This window comes from Nicotiana tabacum, chromosome 19 (assembly GCF_000715075.1).
Source record: "Nicotiana tabacum cultivar K326 chromosome 19, ASM71507v2, whole genome shotgun sequence".
NCBI lineage: Eukaryota > Viridiplantae > Streptophyta > Magnoliopsida > Solanales > Solanaceae > Nicotiana > Nicotiana tabacum.
The window spans coordinates 23,228,078-23,249,062 of record NC_134098.1 but is presented as its reverse complement, the minus strand read 5'-3'; the positions used below and the strand labels follow the sequence as shown (position 1 = coordinate 23,249,062).

General features: G+C 37.6%; 1 protein-coding gene across 1 annotated transcript; it reads left to right on the top strand.

The window, feature by feature from the left end:
- Window positions 1–16,046: 16,046 nt before the first annotated feature.
- On the top strand, window positions 16,047–17,385 carry LOC107815758 (F-box protein CPR1-like). Its single transcript, XM_016641391.2, has one exon. The coding sequence runs from the start codon at window positions 16,156–16,158 to the stop codon at window positions 17,296–17,298; it is 1,143 nt and encodes a 380-aa protein (XP_016496877.1). The 5' UTR covers window positions 16,047–16,155; the 3' UTR covers window positions 17,299–17,385.
- The last annotated feature ends 3,600 nt before the right edge of the window (window positions 17,386–20,985 follow it).

Here is a 20,985-nt window from a genome sequence, read left to right as displayed (position 1 = left end):
GCGTCCTGAAGTACTAGGGTGGCAATGAATCCCTATGGGACCTGTGCTGATCCAACTGGCACTATCAAAATAGGGATATCCACCTCCTACTCGATCTGAGGCTCTACAATAGGCGCTGTTGCGCGTGCTCTAGGCTGAGCTTTGCCTCTAGCTCTACCTCGGCCCCGGCCCCTACCCCTGGTAGTGGGTGCAACCTGGGATTATGGCTCCTGATCAGCTGTGGATGTTGTGCGTGCCCTCACCATCTGTGAGAGAACAAGAATAGAATGATTCAAACTCAATTACATAATCAAATCGCACAATAATAAAAGAAAGAAGGTAAACTTTTCTAAGCCTTATAGCTTCTATAAGATAAGTATAGACATTTCTGTACTGATTCCTCTAGACTCTACTAAGCTTGCTCGTAACTCGCGAGACCTAGGCAACCTAGTGCTCTGATACCAACTTACCACGACCCGAAATCCCAACCACAGGGTTGTGATGGCGCCATACATCCACTTGCTAGACAAGCCACATTAGCTAAATAATTAACCAATTTCAACAAATTAAAGGTAAATTATTAATAAATAACGACTGAGATACTCTAAAATACATATAATGAATCCATAAAAAATGCAGTCTAAGCTAATCCCAAAAATCCAGAGTCAAAAGTAAACGATCGACTAGAATACTATAAATATAGTTTGAAATGCAATACAATTGTTCGAAATAAGATAAACAATAAAACAAGATAGAAGGGGACTTAAGGGATTGCGAGCGCTGTGCAGCTCTACCTCAAGTTTTCTGGATAGATCTGATTCGAGCAATCTCTGTCGGGACTCCGCTAATACCAATATCTGAATTTGCACAAGAAGTGAAGAAGTGTAGTAAGAGTATAACTGACCCAATATACTCAGTAAGTATCGATCCTAACCTCGACGAGATAGTGACGAGGCTAAGACAAGACACCTACAATAAACCTATGCAGTTATATATCCAAAGCAACGAAATAACATGTCAAATGAAACAACATAGTAGGGGCAGGTATAAAGAACAATAGACAAAAATAGTAAATAAGGAATCATGAAATAAACCTCTTTCCAACATGGGCGAAGAAACTACCTAGTCAAAACTCACATTTCTAGATATCAAGTAAAACAATAGTATCAATAAACTCATACGGCATCATCCTTCGTGCTTTTTCTCTCATCCTCACATGAGTCATAATGAAAATGCATATGCACAACATCACCTTCGTGCTTTTCACTCTTCCTCACCAAGCAACAGCAACAACCCAAAGTATCGCCGCCGTTCGTGCTTTTCACTCTTCCTCACCAAGCAACAACAACAACCCAAAGTATCAAGCGATGTAGGAAGCAAATCTCAAATTCAACTATAGTGTTAGGATACGAAATTCAACATTCGGTATCGCAATAATTCTTACATAAGCAATAAACACGAAAATGAATAGTTAAAGAGTTCAACGATCTATCTAAGGCATGGAATACATAGTAAAAGAAACAACACGGTACAAGTAGGCCAATCTCACCCGCATATTTTATCCCATGACTGTGCATACATACTCGTCACCTTGCATATACGCCATCCCCACACATAATTCACGTAACAAATAGACCAAACAAGTCCTAATTCACTCAAGTCAAAGTTAACCACGACACTTACTTCTTTTTGCAACCAAATTAATAAGTAATCATGGATTTGACTTTTGAACAAGCCTCCAAACCAACCGAATCTAGCTAATTATAAATCAAACAATCCAAAATAAGCTTTAGGAACTACCCACGAATGAAAAAATATTCGATTTTGATCATTTTTGAAAAAATCAAAAAAAACAAAGGTAAACCCCGGGCTCGCTTGGTCGAAACCCGAGATTCAGACCAAATCCCGTATTATCCATTCACCTACAAGCCCAGATACGTGACTGATTTTGAAATCGTACCTCAAATTGAGGTCTAAATCTCAATTTCACAAAATCTCTAAATTCTACCAAAACCCCCTAATTTCTACCATGAAATTCCTAGATTTGATGTTAATGAGTGGGGAATTGATGGAAAATGAACTAGAGTTGCTTACCAATGATTTTGGGAAGAAATAGTTCTTCATAAAATGCCTTTATAGAGCTTATGGTTCGAAAATGCTATAAAATGAGTTAAGTCCCAATTTTTCCCATCTTTTACCCAGTTGCAGAGGTCACAATTGCAAACTAAAAGCAACCAGTTCAACAGTAATGCAAAAGTCACAAATGCGACAAAACCTTCGCATCTACGAAGGACATCCCCTAGCAAATGCGAGCCTAGCTTCACAAATGCGAAGATGCTCTACCTAGCATAGTATCGCAAATGCGACTCCAGGACTGCAAAAGCGATCCTAGACCATATTGCAAAAGCGAACATTTGTTCCGAAATGCGAACAGCAACCCACACTTCCCATTTGGCATTGCGAGCCTGACATCGCAAATGCGAAGCTTGCAAGTTCGATCAGGTTCTCGCAAATGCGAGACCTGCAACTGCTGAATACCAGCAGTTTCAAACTCATCCGTAACACATCTAAAACTCCCTTGAGTCCCTCGAGCTCCAAGTCCAACATGCACATTAGTGTTATAAAATCCTAGAAGCTCACTCGCTATCTAAAATCACCAAAATAACATGAAATAACAACAATCGATCATCAAAACTCAAGATTCAACTTAAAGACTCATTTTTTACAATCTTTCACATAATGTGCAGAAATGCGCTCGGATAACCTGGGATCTAACCAAATGAGCATATAATTCTGAAAACATCATACGAACTTACCAGAATTATTAAAATATCCGAGGTTGTTTACCAAAAACGGTGAACGTGGTCAACTCAAACCTCATTTGAAGTTAAAATCATTTTTTCTTCAAAATTTGACGTAAAAGCTTTCTAGAGAATGACATTGACCATGCACGCAAACCAATAAATATTAAATGAAGCTATGGGAGGTCTACAAACATGAAAATTAAGGCTTGTACTCAAAATGACGTATCAGGTTGTCACAAATTACTATCCTAGTAATTACACCTATTTCAATTACAAGGTGTCTTTCCAAATATGCTCTAAAAGAACAAAATTTAGAGCCATTTTCTCAAAATCTCTGTAATGAGTATCTAATAGGAACATTCTTCCATGAGTTTAGAACAACTATCAATTCAAGTGTCTAGATGAAATATACATGCAAGTTTAAAGGGTTGTCAATATTCTACTTAAAATTAATATGACTAAGGAAGGGTGTGTTTGGTATGAAGAAAAATATTTCTTGAAAATTAGGTGATTTTTTTATTTGTTTTCTGGAATTGGTTAAGTAGCAGAAAATATATTTTTGGAAAATATATAGTTTAAGCAAACATTATGGGAGACAAAATGAGTAAGGGTGAGGGAGCGCGGTAGGTTGGGGTCTTGTCACGGCCCAAAATCTCACCTTAAGGATATTGATGGCACCTAGTCTCTAAGACTCTGTAAGCCTATCACACAACAAAATCTGATAATTTATAACAACTTAATATTAAATAAAACAGAGAAAATGGCTCAAAACATAGCCAATATTATAATACAACAAGCACAATCCCAAAACCCAGTAATACTGAGATATAAGCTCTACAAAGAGTACACTAAAAATCTCAAAATACAACATTGTTTGGAAATACAATAAAAAGCACAAAGAACAATAGAAGGTGACACCGAGGCCTACGAGCGGAGTAGCAGGTATACCTTGAAGTCTCCACAACTCAGCTCAAAACTCTAGCGACCAACACGATCCAAAGTACATGAATCTGCACAAAAATATGCAGAAGTATAATATGAGTACACCACAGTCGGTACCGAATATGTATAAAGGCTACCCTCAGTAGAGTAGTGACGAGGTTAAAGTCAAGACATTCACTAGTCAAATAACCTATGAGAAATATCAAAGACTGGCGACATGGAGAATAACATAAAATAATAGTTGTGATCTTATCAAAATGAGTAATAGCAATTTAATACAGATAAGGCTCAATTTCAACAACAAATCATCAAATAGGTTCGTTCACATATTGAACCTTGTGCCCACATTGCCAATCACCTCGCACAGCAAAGATCTCATTCCACAACATATACCATATCTGCAAGGCAAAGATCTCGTGCCACAACATATACCGTACCCGCACAGCAAAGACCTCGTGCCACAACATATACCATACCTGTGTTAGTTAACGATAACATTTCAAGATGAGTTTATCAAAAATCAAATAAGGTAATGCATAATAATAAGTTTCATTTTATTTCAATTCGTTACGCGTCTAACAAATCAACAAAATATGAGATAACAAATCCACGTAGATAAATCCATCTTGACAACCAAATCATCAAGTAACAACAAAGGCATAGAATGGCTGGTAAGAAACCACACAACTAATCATGTATAAATGCATGACACACGCAAAAAAAGTCATAAGCACAAACAAGAAATACCCTTTTCACACCACACAAACATCATCACTAAACGCCCCAGGCCATCACATATCATCCCCGCGGAGCCACCCTTATCTCACCGAGTGCGCAACAATAAAGTAAATGCCCACCTTATTTTGCCACACACCTTTATCAATCATCCCACCTTGTCTCGCCGCATGTGCAAACCCAATATAACCCGCCTTGTCTCACCACATGTACAATATCAACAATAATAATAGCACGGCAGAAATCTCGTACAAACACCCGAACAATCATCCCAACAAGTCCACATGTGCCATAATCAATGCCAATAATTGTCACCAAGACATAAATTCACAATCTTCCATTGCTGTGCACAAGGACAACTCAATAAGGAAATACGGATGGGTGTTCAACATATAAGCATGAAAGCTAGCTCAAATCAGTAACAATCTTACAAATGCCCAATTTTGTCAATTTAAGAAATACGATCCTAAAACATGATCTCTATCATGGAACGTAGACTCAAGTAATTATCCAAAGTGAGAAACACGTAGTACAAGAAGCTCTCAATCAAAACAAGGCAATAAAAGCAATCTCGAGTCAAATATGGTCATAAGGCACACATACATCCATGTACACACGCATCACCTCGTGTACACGTCGTTTACACATAGCACATATAAGTAATTAAGTCAAATTCTAAGGTGTAATTCTCCCACACAAGGATAGAAAAGATACTTACCTCAATTAGGGCAAATCAACACATAAAATAACTTTTTCTCTAAAATTCACCTCTGCTCAGCTCAAATATAATTAAAAAAAATGTAATAATATCAAACAATGCAAGAGAAACCAATTTCTATTAATAACGTTAAGATCTTTACACATTTCCCATAAAAGTCAACAGAAGTCAACCCCGGTCTCGCCCAATCAAAACCCAAGTCTAAGGGTATATCTTGACTGCCCATAACCCCACGAGTCCAAATTTGTATTTGGTTTTCATAGCTGAGTCCAATTCGACACTCAAATCTCAAATTTTTATTTTTCAAAACATAGTAAAAAAATCCCCAAAGTTCCTTTAAAATCCCATGATTTTAATGTTAAAATCCATAAGAAATCAAGTTACAATATTGAAATTGAATCAAAACTACTTACCCAAAAATTCATTCCAAAAATCACCTCCATCAACTCTAGTGCTCAAAATGTGATAAAATGAACCTATGTCCCGAAATCCCACCCTCTTGTTAAGCTACAGATGTCGCAAAAGCGACCTGGGGTTTGCAAACGCGACAACTGCATTGCAAATGCAATGTCTGCTAATCACAGGGGATGTCGCAAATGCGACCCTGACTTCGCATTTGTGAAGTATGCCCCTTCAGCAAAAGCGATCACTTGATCGGAAATGTGGTCGCCCCTGCCCAGGTGCCCGATCGCAAATGCGATCCAAAGTTTGCAAAAGCGAACATTCCAGCCCCCCAGCCCACCTCGAAAATGCGAAACAGGATCTCACATTTGCGAGACCTGTAGCATCAGCCCAGCACCAACAATACTGAACCTCACTCAAAACACTCCGCAACGCGTCTGAAACGCACTCGATCCCTCGGGGCTCCACACCAAACATCCACACAAGTCTAGAAATATCATACGAATTAGCTCGCAAGCTCAAAACACCATAATAACATCCGGAACTATAAATCGAACCCCAAAACGTATAGAATTAACAATGAAACTCAAGAATCACTAAAATCAAAACCAAGTATCTGATTCCTACCAAACTAACTTGGAATGACACCAAACTTTACACACAAGTCACAAATGACAAAATGGACCTATTTCAAGTCCCAAAACCAAAATTCAAATCTGGTAGAATGATGAACAGAGATTGATATATGATATGCAAATGAACAATTATGACTAAGTGCATAATTACAGTTAAGTCAGATAACCCAAAACAATAGAAATAGCCTCGTCAAGTCTCAATCAAACAACCACATACCCTAAATATGATTTCTAACATGAATCATAGCTCAGTAAATCTATCAAGTAGGGAAAACACAAATAAAACAAGGTATGATAGCAACATAGTCCAAAAGTTGGCTCGGATCATGATTACCCCGGTGCACGCCCACACGCCCGTCACCTAGTATGTGCATCACCCCAGCACATTACAAATAACATGGTTCCAAGGAATACTTACCCTTAATTACAAGTTTAGAAATGTTACTTACCACAAAATGCGCAACTCAATACTCCAACAAGTCCTTGCCTTGCTAATCGGCCTCCGAGCGACTCGAATCTATCCAAAGCAACTTAATACAATCAATAATAGTCATAGGAAACAATCCCAAATGATAAAGCTAAAGTCTTGAATCAAATATGCAAAGTCAATCCATAACAACTCTGGGCCTACACCCCGGAACCCAACAAAATTCACAAATTCCGAACACCCATTAAATTACGAGTCTAACCGTTGTAATTTCATCCACTTCCATCCACAAATCGACCCTAGATCACCAAATCTCACTCTCCAACATAGTCTAAAATCCCCAATTTTCATTTCAAATTCACATAAACTAGGTATAACAATCAATGGGCAATCATTATATAATATCAAAAGTGATTAAACTTCACTTACCTATTCAATTGTATCAAAAACCATCTCAAAAATCACCCTTATCCAAGTTCAGAATCTTCCAAAATGAGAAAACACTCAAACCCTTCGAATATAAGAACCTACCAGTGAACTCGCACCTGCGCTCCAAATTTCTGGTTCTACGGGACTACTTTTGCTGTCCAAACTGTGCATCTGTGAACTTTACTTAAGTTCCGAGCAACAGCTTCTACGCATCCGCACTTGCAGAATAGTTCTGTATCTGCGGTTCTAGCCCTGCCATGCTTCTTCCGCTTTTGCATACCCGCGTCTACATCCGCAAGCTCGCAGATATGGTAGATCCTTCGCACTTGTGACCTTCACCAGCATCAGTGAAGCCCGCATATGCGATCATGTGGCCGCTTTTTCGGTGTCGCACCTGTGACAAATCCCTCACAGGTGCGATTGCACCAGAACTCCCAAGCTTCAAAAATCCTTCAAGTCCCAAAATGATCCGCCAACCATCCGAATCTCTCCCGAGGGCCCCGGGACCCCATCTTAATACACCAACCAGTCCTAAATCACATTATGAACTTACTCAAAGCCTCAAATTACATCAAACAATATCGAAATTATGAATCACACCCCATTTCAAGCCTAATGAAACCAATGAACTTCCAACTTCTAAAACTAATGTTGAACCATAATAATCAACTCTGAATGATCTCAAATTTTACACATTAGTCCCATATAACACAATGGACCCATCCAAACTCCCTGAACCAAAATTCGAACCCGATATCAACAAAGGCAACTCTCGATCAAACCTCTCAACCTTCCAAATCTTCAACTTTTCAACTTTCGCCAAAACACCGCAAACCAGCCGACGGACCTCCAAATTAACATCCGGACATATGCTTATGTCCAATATCACCATACAAAGCTAGTGGAACCATCTAAACCCTATTTCACAGTCGTCTACGCAAAAGTCAAACTCCAGTTAGACCTTTCAACTTAAGCCTTCAGCCTTGGGACTAAGTGTCCCAACTCGCTCTGAAATATCTCTGAAACCAAACCAACAATCCCGGAAAGTCACATAACCATAAATGAACATAGAGGAGGAAATAAATAGGAGAATGGGACTACAATAAAACCATAAATGAACATAGAGGAGGAAATAAATAGGAGAATGGGACTACAATATACAAAACGACCGATCCGGTCATTACACAAGTCTAAAACACATTAAGTAAATAACATTCACATGCAACCAAGTCTAAAAACAAAGTCGAAACCAATCAAGTATAAATATTATATTACACATTCCAAATACTACTCCTGATCAGTTTCATTCTCCTCATTGTTAGATTCCTCCATTGTACGTTGATTGCTAAGCTTTTCCATGAATGTTCGCATCATACTTGTTGTTTTTGAACAGTGTTCCATTATTGCGATAATTCATTAATTTGTGTACGCATAGTCTCAATTTTTTCGAGTGAAGCAGAAGCACCACTAAATAATACGACTGGACGATTGGAGGATGGCTGTACTCCAAGTCCGTAGACTCTACCTTTATCTATTTTCATGAAAAATACAGGAAAAATGATAAATATTATATAAAATTAATATTACTACAAAATTCTAATATTAAAATAAATATTACTACAAACTTCTATAACTCTAATTACTCCACCGGCTACATGTGTCTATATTAAAGTCATATCTTTGGGCAACGGTTGGGAATTCGGCTGAGTTTATTGCCATTCGTCAATCCTCTTTGATACCTTTCCTGAAATAAAAACGATAAATATTATATAAACAAACAAATTTTAACCTAAAAAAAAATAGTATATAATTTAGCATCTTACATATGTCTCTGATGCATGCGGTTCAACCCGTGGTATGTCTATGATGCACTATAAACCGGAGCACCCTGAGTAATCTGATGTGTGGACTAAGCTGACCGACTGCTCGAGTCTCCGCTATAATGGGTTCTAGCTGAAGAGTAAAATCCACTGAACCTTCCAGATCTTCGAGACCTTTTGGCCTCCTTAGACTCCCTTTCCTCGCCTAAAACACCCTTTATCTTCCTTGCAATCTCCACTACTTGTTGAAATGGAGCATCAGTTTGCAATTCTCGAGCCATGCATATTTTAATATCATAATCGAGCCCCTTAATAAATCTCCGGACCCACTCTCTGATTGTAAGAACCAAGATCGTTACATGACGGGCTAACTCACTGAACCTGATAGCATATTCTGATACTGTCATAGTGCCCTGACGTAACCGTTCAAACTCTACGCGCCACGCATCTCGGAGAGTCTAGGGAACAAACTCTTTCAAGAACATTTTTGAAAATTCAGCCCAAGTTGGCGGTGCTGCATCGGCTGGTCTACCTTCTTCATAGATTTTCCACCACCGATACGTTGCGCCTGACAGTTGAAATATAGTAAAGGCAACTCCGCTCACTTCCACAATACCCATGATGGAGAGAATATGGTGACAATTTTCTAAAAATCCTTGGGCATCCTCTGTAGCTGTGCCACTGAAAGTAGGTGGACTATACCTCTTAAACCTTTCGAGTCTCTTTTGTTCTTCTTCTGATGCCTCGGTCCTGACCTCAGGCCGAACCGGAATAACAGGTTATACCGGTATTGCACCCGGAACCTGACCACCATGAATCTGCTGCTTTGGAGTTGTGATAGGAGTTTGAGATACTCCCCCAATCTTCCAAACATACTCAGGAACTTTGCTAAAGTCTCCTGAAGTCCGGGGGTAACAACAGGTGCTTCTCGTACCTGTCCCCCAACTGGAGCTACTAGTGGCTCCTCAACTGTTGTTCTGACAGGTGCTCTAGTCGTAGCACGTGCCCTTCCTCGTCCTCTACCTCAGCCTCTACCTCGGCCCCGGCCTCTTGCAGTCCTAGCAGTATGTGCGAATGTATGCTCAGCTAACCCAGTAGCACGTGTCCTCACCATCTGTGAGATAATGGAGATACAAAGGTTCAAATTCCAAATTCAACAAATTTCGCATAATAGGAAAGAAAGAAATGGAAATTTCCTAACAGTTCTGTAGCCTCTCGAAGATAAGTACAGACGTCTCTGTACCAATCCGCAAGACTCTACTAGACTCGTTCGTGACTCGTAGAACCTATGAACCTAGAGCTCTGATACCAACTTGTCACGACCCAAAATCCCACCACAGGCGTCGTGATGGCACCTAGTCTCTAAGACTAGGTAAGCCGATTTTAATTACCTTTTGAAGCCATTTTTGTTTTTGAAACTAACAACGGAAATAATTACAATATACAACATCCCAAGACTGGTAGTACTGAGTCACGAACTCTAACTGAATACATGGAATGATCATGAGGACCGAATATACAATACTATTTGATTACAAATTAACAGTACAATGAAATGAAAAGACTCCAAGGGACTGCAACGGCCAAGCAGCTCTACCTTGAATCCCTACGATCCCACTTTAACTCTACTCAAGTCCGATATCTCCAATTCCTGGCTCTGCATAAAAATATGCAGAAGTGTAGTATGAGTACACCACGGTCGGTACCCCACTTTAACTCTACTCAAGTCCGATATCTCCAATTCCTGGCTCTGCACAAAAATGTGCAGAAGTGTAGTATGAGTACACCACGGTCGGTACCTAGTAAGTATCAAGACTAACCTCAATGGAGTAGAGATGAGGTACAGTCAAGACACGTACTAATCTAATAACCTGTGCAATATAATATACAAAATAGTAGGAAACATATAGGAATAAGGGCAAGATAAAACAACCAGTGGTATGCACAGCAAGCAACAAGAATACCATAAATATCACTCAACAATTAATAAATACTTGTACGCCCAATTAATTCAAGTTTTTCAAATAAATATCCTTCACATATAATTCTTCCAAATAACTCTCTTTTAAATGTAGTTTTCTCAAATAATTATTTTTCAAATATAATTCTTTCAATAAATCTTTTCAAATATAATTTCCTCAAATAAATATCTTTCAAATACAATTCTTTCATATAATACTTTCTAAGTACAAATCCTTCCAAATAAATATTTTGAATATAATTCTTTCAATTAAAAATTCACCATGTGACATCTCATTTCATAATCATAAAAATACGGGTCTCAGCCCATTTTCATATTTTTCGTAAACACGGGTCTCAGCCCATTTTCATATTTTCACGGTACCTCGTGCCCATAATTAAATCATCATATTTTTCCATCACCTCGTACCCTCATTTCATATCACAACTGCACGGACAATTCACATGCCAATTATCATTATCATTTCATCACAGCACCGCGTGCCCACATTTCATATCACAACTGCACGGACAATTCACGTGCCAAATATCTTCATTATTTACTCATGGCACCTCGTGCCCACATTTTATTTTATAATTCGCCTGGCAATAGCCACAGGCTTTCAATTTCAACATAAATCAGATTGTTATCAATTTACCAACAATAAGACAAATTGCACAAGGTATAAAAGTAAACACAAGAAACTCACAACATTACATGAAAATTATCAACACCACAACCCCACATCATCACATATCTTCCCTGACAATAGCCACTCTTATCGCTCATATTGTTACACTTATCACTCCTATAGCCACCCTTATCGCTCCGCCCAAACAATACCAATAATCACTCTTATCGCTCCTATTGCCACCCTTATCGCTCTTATAGCTACCCTTATCGCTCCGCCCAGACAATATTCTAACAAACATAACAGTGAAATGCCACCCTTACAACCACATAATATCAACGGTGAAATGCCACCCTTATCTCCCCAAAATAACAACTCACACAACACAATAATTTACACAAGAAATTATCACAGCAGCATAATAAAATCAATTCATATCACAATTTGCCCAATGACCACAACCACATTCCAAAGATATAACAAAATCAATTAATTTCACAACAAATAGCCCAAGGCTCCACACAATGTATATAACACCCAAAAACAATCAATAGAGATAGAAATTACTCAACATAAAGCAAAGTCTTCATTAAATTCAACTTTTCAATAATTATATAAACACCTCTTCTTAAGCTCATTTAATTAATTATTTGCAGAGGAAAATTCATATTGAAATTAATTTCCAAGAAATATTAAACCAACAATACTCACGAAATTTCATAAATATTTCAAGTAACAATCACATCAAATTATCATATAAAATCAAATTCAACAATAAGGATTTAGGCATGGCAAACAAATAATTTAATAATTTTCTATAATTTCCCAATTTACTACACAATAATGCCTAAGACTTAAATATTTATTCCAAAAAATCAACAAAAGTCAACGCGGGGCTCGCCCCTCAAAACCCGACATAATTTTCATGAAATTCGAACACCCATTCCAATACGAGTTCAACCATATCAATTTTATCTAATTCCAAGAATAACTCGACCTCCAAATCTTAAATTTTTGTTGTTGGAAGATTTTATAAAAATCTTGATTTCTTCCATTTAAATCCGAATTAAATGATGAATATAATCAGGGATTCATGAAATATAAACACTTTAGGATATAGAACACTTACCCCAACCAAGCTTGTGAAAAATCCCTCAAGAATCGCCCAAATCAGAGCTCCAAAAATCCAAAAACAAAAATGGCAAAATGACCAATTTTAGGTCCTTAACATTCTGCTCGCGTGTCATAATACATATTGCGAAACTGTTCGAGATCTTAAGCCACTGAACGAGGCATTAATTCTTAAAACGATAAGTCGGGTCGTTACAGTATGTGTGTGTAACAATAATGTATTATCATTTGGACAACTAACACCGACCGAATTCGGACGGTATTTTTATAATTATATTAAAAGTAATTTATTATTATAAAAAAATAATTGACGCAGGGAGAGAAAAAATAAATTAGTATTTCCGACCGATATCGGTCGGTATTTTTATAATTATATGATAAATAATTTTTTATTATAAAAAAAATAATTGACGCAGGGCGAGAAAAAATAAATTAGTATTTCCGACCGATATCGGTCGGTATTTTTATAATTATATGATAAATAATTTTTTATTATAAAAAACAATTGACGTAGGGCGGGAAAAAATAAATTAAAAGTTCCGACCGACATTGGTCGGTATTCTATAATTATTTTAATTAATAATTCTTTTATAGATAGTATGCAAACTTGACTTGGTAGTGTCAGATAAAGCAAACTTTCTTTTTGTGGGATCACATTAACCGACCGATTGCGGTTGGTATTCTTATTTATAATTTTTTATTTGATTTTTTCGATCATTTTACTTTATTTCCGACCAATTTCGGTCGGTATTTCTTTCCGACCAATGTCGGTCAGTATGCTTTGGACGCTTTTTGAGAGTTTTTTATTAGTGTAAAATTAAAATTTTAATTTTTTTTATTACTTTTTATCGAATAATCAATGTATAAAGTCTAATTTCTTGTTGATTTTTTTCCAAATCACCAACTTGTAGCAAAGTAGATTTGCAGTCGTACCCTATATTTGTGCCACCTTTTAATATGTACCCCATTTTTAAAAATTATTGATTTGGTAGCCAGTTGACAAAAAATTCGTAATAATATGATAATTATACCCCTGATATTATTAGCATTAGCATGCTACTTTGGAGATGACCTCATTCGCATTAGCATACTGTAAAACAAGCCCTGATAAACGTAGCAGCATGCTAACGTTTGGAGATGACGTTGTTTTACAATACCAGGAGTTATTCATTAGCACGTGAGATGGTGTAAAACTCCAGCCAATTACAGTAGCAGCTGAAGTTGTTTTACATTGAAGCTAAAACTTCATGCTAATGCATGTTGAAGTTATTTATCCTGCAGTCAACAGTTTTGTTATGAGTTTTATCCAAAACTTCAGTCTAAATATGCTGAAGTTATTTAGTTTATTTGCTAAAATTTTAGACTAAACATGCTGAAGTTATTTAGTTCATTTGCTAAAATATCAGTTTAAACATGCTGAAGTTATTTAGTTCATTTGCGAAAATTTCAGACTAAACATGCTTAAGTTTTTATCTTGCAATATGTAATTTTCTAATGAGTTTTTGCTAATGCATGCTGAAGTTATTTAGTTCATTTGCTAAAATTTCAGACTAAACATGCTTAAGTTCTTTAGTTCATTTGCTAAAATTTCAGACTAAACATGCTTAAGTTATTTAGTTCGTTTGTTAAAATTTCAGACTAACACATGCTGAAGTTATTTAGTTCATTTGCTAAAACTTTAGTTTAAACATGCTGAAATTATTTAGTTCATTTGCGAAAACTTCAGACTAAATATGCTTAAGTTTTTGTCTTGCAATATGTAATTTTCTAATGAGTTTTTGCTAATGCATGCTGAAGTTATTTAGTTCATGTGCTAAAATTTCAGACTAAATATGCTTAAGTTATTTAGTTCATTTGCTAAAACTTCAGACTTATCATGCTTAAGTTATTTAATTCATTTGCTAAAATTTCAGACTAAACATGCTTAATTTATTTAGTTCATTTGCTAAAATTTCATGCCAAAACATGCTGAAGTGTTGTCTTGAGTCTACAGTTTTGTCAATAGTCCTGAAGGGCAAAATCATTTTTTTAAAACACTTTTAACCAAAAAATGGGTACGGATGCAAACGGAAAAATAAAACGGGTATAAGTTAAAAGGGGGCGACCAAATAGGGCGCCCCATGCAATTTTTACGTTAGGTAACATGTCACGTGATGTCCCACTTTACTAGAACGTCAATGCCACATGAGATGGTTTCCACCTCGATAGCTCTAACGAAAGAGGTGTATATTTGAACTACTTGAATAATATCAGGGATATATTGTTACTGAAAGTATAATAGAGGGTAAGATTGATATTTCTCATAATAAAAAAGGGACAAATTTAACCCTTTCCCCAGTATTAAATTCAATTAAAGTCAAATATTTTAAATATAAATCCATGCAATGTATCCATTGAAATTTTATAAAAGTATTTTGTGATGAAGTCGTATTTTAAGTAAAAAGTAAATTGACAAGAATCCATTTTGATATATTGCTGATTCAGTTAAAAAACAAGAAAAATAACATTTTATGGCGTAATTATATTAGAGGAGTTTTATTGTAATATACTTCATCTGTTTTAATTTATGCGAGTTTATTTGATTGATCACCGAGTTTAAGAAAGAAACGAAGACTTTTAAAATTTTTGAGCCCAAACAAGCCATAATATTTATGTGGCTATAATTCTTTTGAAACTTGTGGTATTAAATATGTCATAATATTTATGTGGTTATAAAAGATTCTCGTTGAGGACGAATTAAAAATTTAGATTATGGGTATCAAAAGGGCTAGTTAGGCTGATTTTGGACAAGTTAGAATGGGCTGAGTCAATAATGACCCGCCCAAAAGTTACTTGAGTTGAGATGAGTTGGGTCAAGAAAAGTTAAAATTTGGGTCATAGCCAAACCCGCTCAACTCTTATCAAGCTTTAAGTAATGTGTGTTGTTTTCTTATGAATTGTTTAATTATCAAATAATATAATTTTTCTTTTGTTATAGTCATAAATAACATATCAAACCAAAATAAAAAATTTAAGATATTTTAGCAAAGTAATTCATGCATCAATTTGGGCTAAAATCTGTCCAACTTTAGATGGACTGAGATATACTGGGTCAAGATGGACTGAGATCAACAAATAGGCAGGTCAACGATCGGCCAACCTTAGGTGGGTTGGGTGGGTCAAATGGGTTAGGGCTCAAATTGCCACAGTTTAAATTAAGTTCTTTCCTTATTTAGAGAGTTGTCATTTTTTTAATACAGAGTAAAAAGTAAATAAGTTCACTTAAACTAGAAGAGAGAAGTATAAGGTAGACAAATGAACCTGATGTAGTTAACGGGCCTTTGGTAGCTCCTTCTGAGTCGTATATTTTTGCGCTGGAGAACACTCATGAACCACAAAATCTGATGTTCAAAGTTGTTCGTTAGAGAACCGAAATCCTGTATAAACTCTTCGGTCCAGTAAAAATGAGACGGAAAATCCTCTTTCGAGGTGCTAAAGCTCTTATTAGTTAGAAATCACCATTCAGAAGGGTGCAATCCATAGTGCATCCTCGAGAATAAAGGATGGTTAATGGAAGTATAATGAAATTGCCCGAAGACTTAGTGTTCTATATACTATTAAGATGTCCGGTGAAATCTCTCATGCGATTCAAAGGCATATCTAAAGCTTGGTACAATTTCATACAATCCGCCACTTTTATAAATCTTCATCTCAACCGCATAACAACCATAGAAGACGAATTCATTCTGTTCAAGTACTCCATCAAAGAAGAACCAGAAGAATTTAAAAATGTATTGTCTTTTCTTTCTGGTCATAATGATGCTCTTAACCCTCTTTTTCCAGATATAGACGTGTCATATATGACCTCCAATTGTAGTTGTACTTTTTTCCCACTCATCGGTCCTTGTAATGGTTTGATTGCTTTGACAGATTCCATTACCATCATCTTAATTAATCCGGCTACTAGAAATTTCAGATTGCTCCCACCTAGCCCTTTTGGTTGTCCCAAAGGTTTCCATCGTTCTGTTGAAGAGTTTGGGCTTGGGTTTGACTCGATTGCGAATGACTATAAGGTTGTTAGGCTTTCTGAAGTGTTTTGGGATCCTCCTAATGATTATCCTGGTCCTAAAGAGAGTAAAGTTGATATGTATGATTTGAGCATTGATTCTTGGAGAGAACTGGATTATGAACAGTTGCCATTGATTTATTGGGTGCCTTGTGCTGAGACATTTTACAAGGAAGCGGTTCATTGGTTTGCAACTATAGATTTGTCTATGGTGATTCTTTGTTTTGACGTGTGCACTGAGACTTTTCGTAATATGAAAATGCCCCATACTTTTATTTTTGACAACGAGCAATATTGTGGTCTTGTAATCTTAAGTGAGTCTCTAACATTGATTTGTTACCCGAACCCAATATCTATTGATCAAATACAAGAACTAACGCACATTTGGGTGATGAAGGAGTACGGTGTAAGCGAGTCTTGGATTTTGAAAGACACAATTAGGCCTCCTCCTATTGAATCTCCGTTAGATGTTTGGAAGAATAATTTATTGCTGTTTGAAAGCAAAAGCGGACTTTTGATTTCCTATAATCTTAATTCCGATGAAGTAAAGGAACTCAAATTAAATGGTTTTCCTGGAAGTTTGAGTGTTAAAGTTTACAAGGAATCCTTAACTTCAATCCCAAGAGGGTTAAAATTATAGAGACGATTTATTGTTTCAAATTTGATGAATTAGCACCTAAATTTTGACAACTTTTTTTCCCGAAGATTTTAATTATATTGTTGTAAAAGGTGGCTTGTTCACTAAATTATGCTAGTTATGACAAAGGCTTGCCATGTCGTATTATTAGAATTTTTCATATTATTTATTTTCACTCGCATCGATAATTCTGTATCCAGTTTAAATTGCTAAATTTACAGCATATTATCAATCTCTTATTTTTTGTAAGTAGATAGGTATCGATTAACAGATATATTATTTTCAATATCGATACCATATTTTGTAGGATCACGTTATTGTATAAAATATTTCAATTGGAAAGTATGTAAACAAAGTTAACACCACAACCTTAGTAGATGTTCATGCACTTGTAACATCGGTTTTTGGGATATTTGTATACGGTCAAAACCGGTTAGTCCTTCGTACGAACTGGTCGAAATAATAATGCTTTGGATCGAAGAGCGTCTTCATAATATCAGGTTGAGGTCCGAAGTCAGGTCATCAAGCTTCGAGCCCTAGGGACCGATCAATGTCGAGCTCGTTATCATTATCGAGCTCGATTCCAAATCGAACTATGATGCGAAGTGGAGTTATCCAGCTTATGAGGCAGAGATCGACCAACACTGACCCCGAATCAATACAAGGCTACGAGTCAGAATCGAGCTCGAGTCAAGATCGAGAGCTCGACTCGATATCAAGCTCGAGAAATAACGAGCTCATAGACAAGAGCCGTTGCAACCGCACTAGAGGAGAGAATCATGGCAGGAATTATGGAAAAACTGATTTATCATGGGTCTCCCACTATGTATTTTTAATTATATCTAAAGTAGGATCCCTCTACTATAAAGGGGATGGTTATTATTTCTGTAAGGGCAAGTTCACATACATTGTAACTGAGATATCATACACTCCCATATTGAAGAATTATCCCTTTTTAGCTTCATAGATTGATTCATCTTGCTTAATCCATAAATCATCTTCTTTCCAATTTTGCTTATTTTTCATTTTCTACAGTCAACACTCGATATCTCTATTCATTCTTACGATTTGTGACAAGTTATACCATATACCCTTAGAACTACGTAAAAATTTAACTCTATCCATTATTTGATACGAATCTGCAAAAACACACCATTTTATGCTTATTTTCGGAAGTGCCTTTGATTTCGGATTAGCAACGACGAGCTCTCTAAATTAAATGGTATTACCTATCGACAACGAAGCTGGCCTTCAAGGTGAGAACAACAACTTGATGCCCAGGGTCGGAATGCCGCTCGTCGACGCAGTTGGAGATCGAGTCGAAGTGCCATTAGACGTTAATTTGCATGTGGCCATTGAGGCGAACCTACATTTTGAACCTGAAAATAACATTCATGGTGGCACTCGATCTGCAGCTCGAAAAACCCATAATGTTGAGGAAAACAGAATCAGCTTGCATATGATTTTCGAAATGTTGCAAGCTCAACAGGTAGCGATAGCTCAGTTGCAGAGTCAAACTCAGGTACCGAGCAGGCCGGAGCCCAGTCCGCCCTGAGAAGTCACCCACAGAACGGAACCGGCTTTAATAAAGTCAAATGAGCAACAATCGGGGACTAATCCCGAAATTGCTAAGATGTTCGAAGAACTGACCAAACGAATAGAATCAGGAGAAAGGAGGATCGAGGCAAACGATAAAAAGGTGGAGACATATAACTCCAGGATTGATCAGATCCCGGGGTCACCACCGATATTGAAGAGCTTAGATTCCAAAAAATTCGTACAAAATCCTTTCCCCCCAAGCGCGGCTCCTAAACCGATCCCAAAGAAATTTTGCATGCCCGAGATTCCTAAATATAACGGAACTACCGACCCCAACGAACATGTCACCTCTTATACATGTGTCATTAAAGGGAACTACCTAGAGGACGATGAAATCGAATCCGTATTATTGAAGAAATTCGGTAAAACCCTGTCAAAGGGAGCAATGATATGGTATCATAATTTACCATCTAATTATATCGATTCATTTGCTATGCTTGCAGATTCCTTCGTAAAAGCAAACGCCGGGGCCATAAAAGTCGAGACCAGGAAGTCGGAACTGTTCAAGGTAAGACAAAAGTATAACGAGATGCTAAGGGAGTTCGTATCTCGTTTTCCAATGGAACGAATGGATCTGCAACCAGTCACAGACTGTTGGGCTGTTCAGGCTTTCACTCAAGGGTTGAACGAATGAAGTTCGACGGCTTCACGACGGTTGAAGCATAACCTGATCGAGTACCCAGCTATTACTTGGGCCGACGTGCACAATCGGTACCGGTCGAAAGTTGAAGACGATCAATTGGGTTTTGAACCCGCTGCTAGAAGTGATGTCAATCCGATAAGGGACCGATACCGACCATATAGTGGAAACCACAAGATCAATCAATCGAGATGTAAACCTGGACAAGGCAATAAAAGGAGTGATCGAGGTCAAGGGTCTTGGGGGATGGTGAACAGAAATGGGTTTGACGGGCCTACCAGACCTAAGGAAGTACCACGGTTATCGGAGTATAATTTTAGCATCGATGCATCCGCCATCGTGTCGGCTATCGGACGCATCAAATATACTAAATGGCCTCGACCCATGTAGACCGATCCTCCCCAGAGGAACCCCAATCAAATGTGCGAATATCATGGCACTCATGGCCACAAAATGGAAGATTGCAGGCAACTAAGAAAGGAGGTAGTCCGGTTATTCAATAAGGGGCACCTTCGAGAATTTTTAAGCGACAGGGCCAAAAACTATTTCAAAACAGGGATTTTGGTAAACAAAATGAACAGGAAGAACCACAGCACATCATCCACATGATCATCGGTGGCGTCGATACCCCTCAGGGGCCGGTGCTTAAACGCACTAAGACATTAGTTATTAGAGAAAATTGATCTCGAACTTGGGATTACGCACCCATAGGAACCTTGTCCTTTAATGATGAAGATGCAGAAGGAGTCATGCAACCTCACAACGATGCACTGGTAATATCCGTACTTATGAATAAAACTAAAGTTAAGCGTGTGTTAATTGGTCCGGGTAGTTCGGCTAACATTATTAGATCGAAGGTTGTAGAACAGCTCGGTCTACCGGATCAAGTCGTACCTGCGACCCTGGTTCTAAACAGATTCAATATGGCATGTGAAACCACCAAAGGCGAGATAATTCTGCCGATAAATGGGGCCGGGACCATTAAGGAAACGAAGTTCCACGTAATCGAAGGCGACATGAGGTACAATGCCCTATTTGGAAGGCCATGGATCTACAATATGAGAGTTGTACCTTCGACCCTCCACCAGGTTCTTAAATTCCTAACATCGGAGGGAGTCAAAATAATGTACAAAGACAACCGGCCGCGAGAGAAATGTTTGCCGTTGAAGAAGCAATTCCGATATCCTCACTTTCGTCAATAAAGGGGTCGGGCTCAAAAGGGGAACGGGATGCCAAATAGCAATCACAAATGTCAGCTTCGACCCAACTAGAAAATCAGAAGACTAACGAGGATGATGATCAAAGGATCCCTCGATCCTTCGTGGTCCCCAATGATTCTGACGCTACCCAATCAATGATTGAAGAGCTGGAGCAAATCATACTAATCGAGCATTTTCCCGAACGAAAGGTATACCTGGGAACGAGATTAACCCCCGAACTCAGGAAAAGGC

What these genes read in the sequence shown, in the direction of transcription:
- LOC107815758 (XM_016641391.2), top strand. Translation starts at nt 16,156, where the DNA reads ATGGTTAATGGAAGTATAATGAAATTGCCCGAAGACTTAGTGTTCTAT.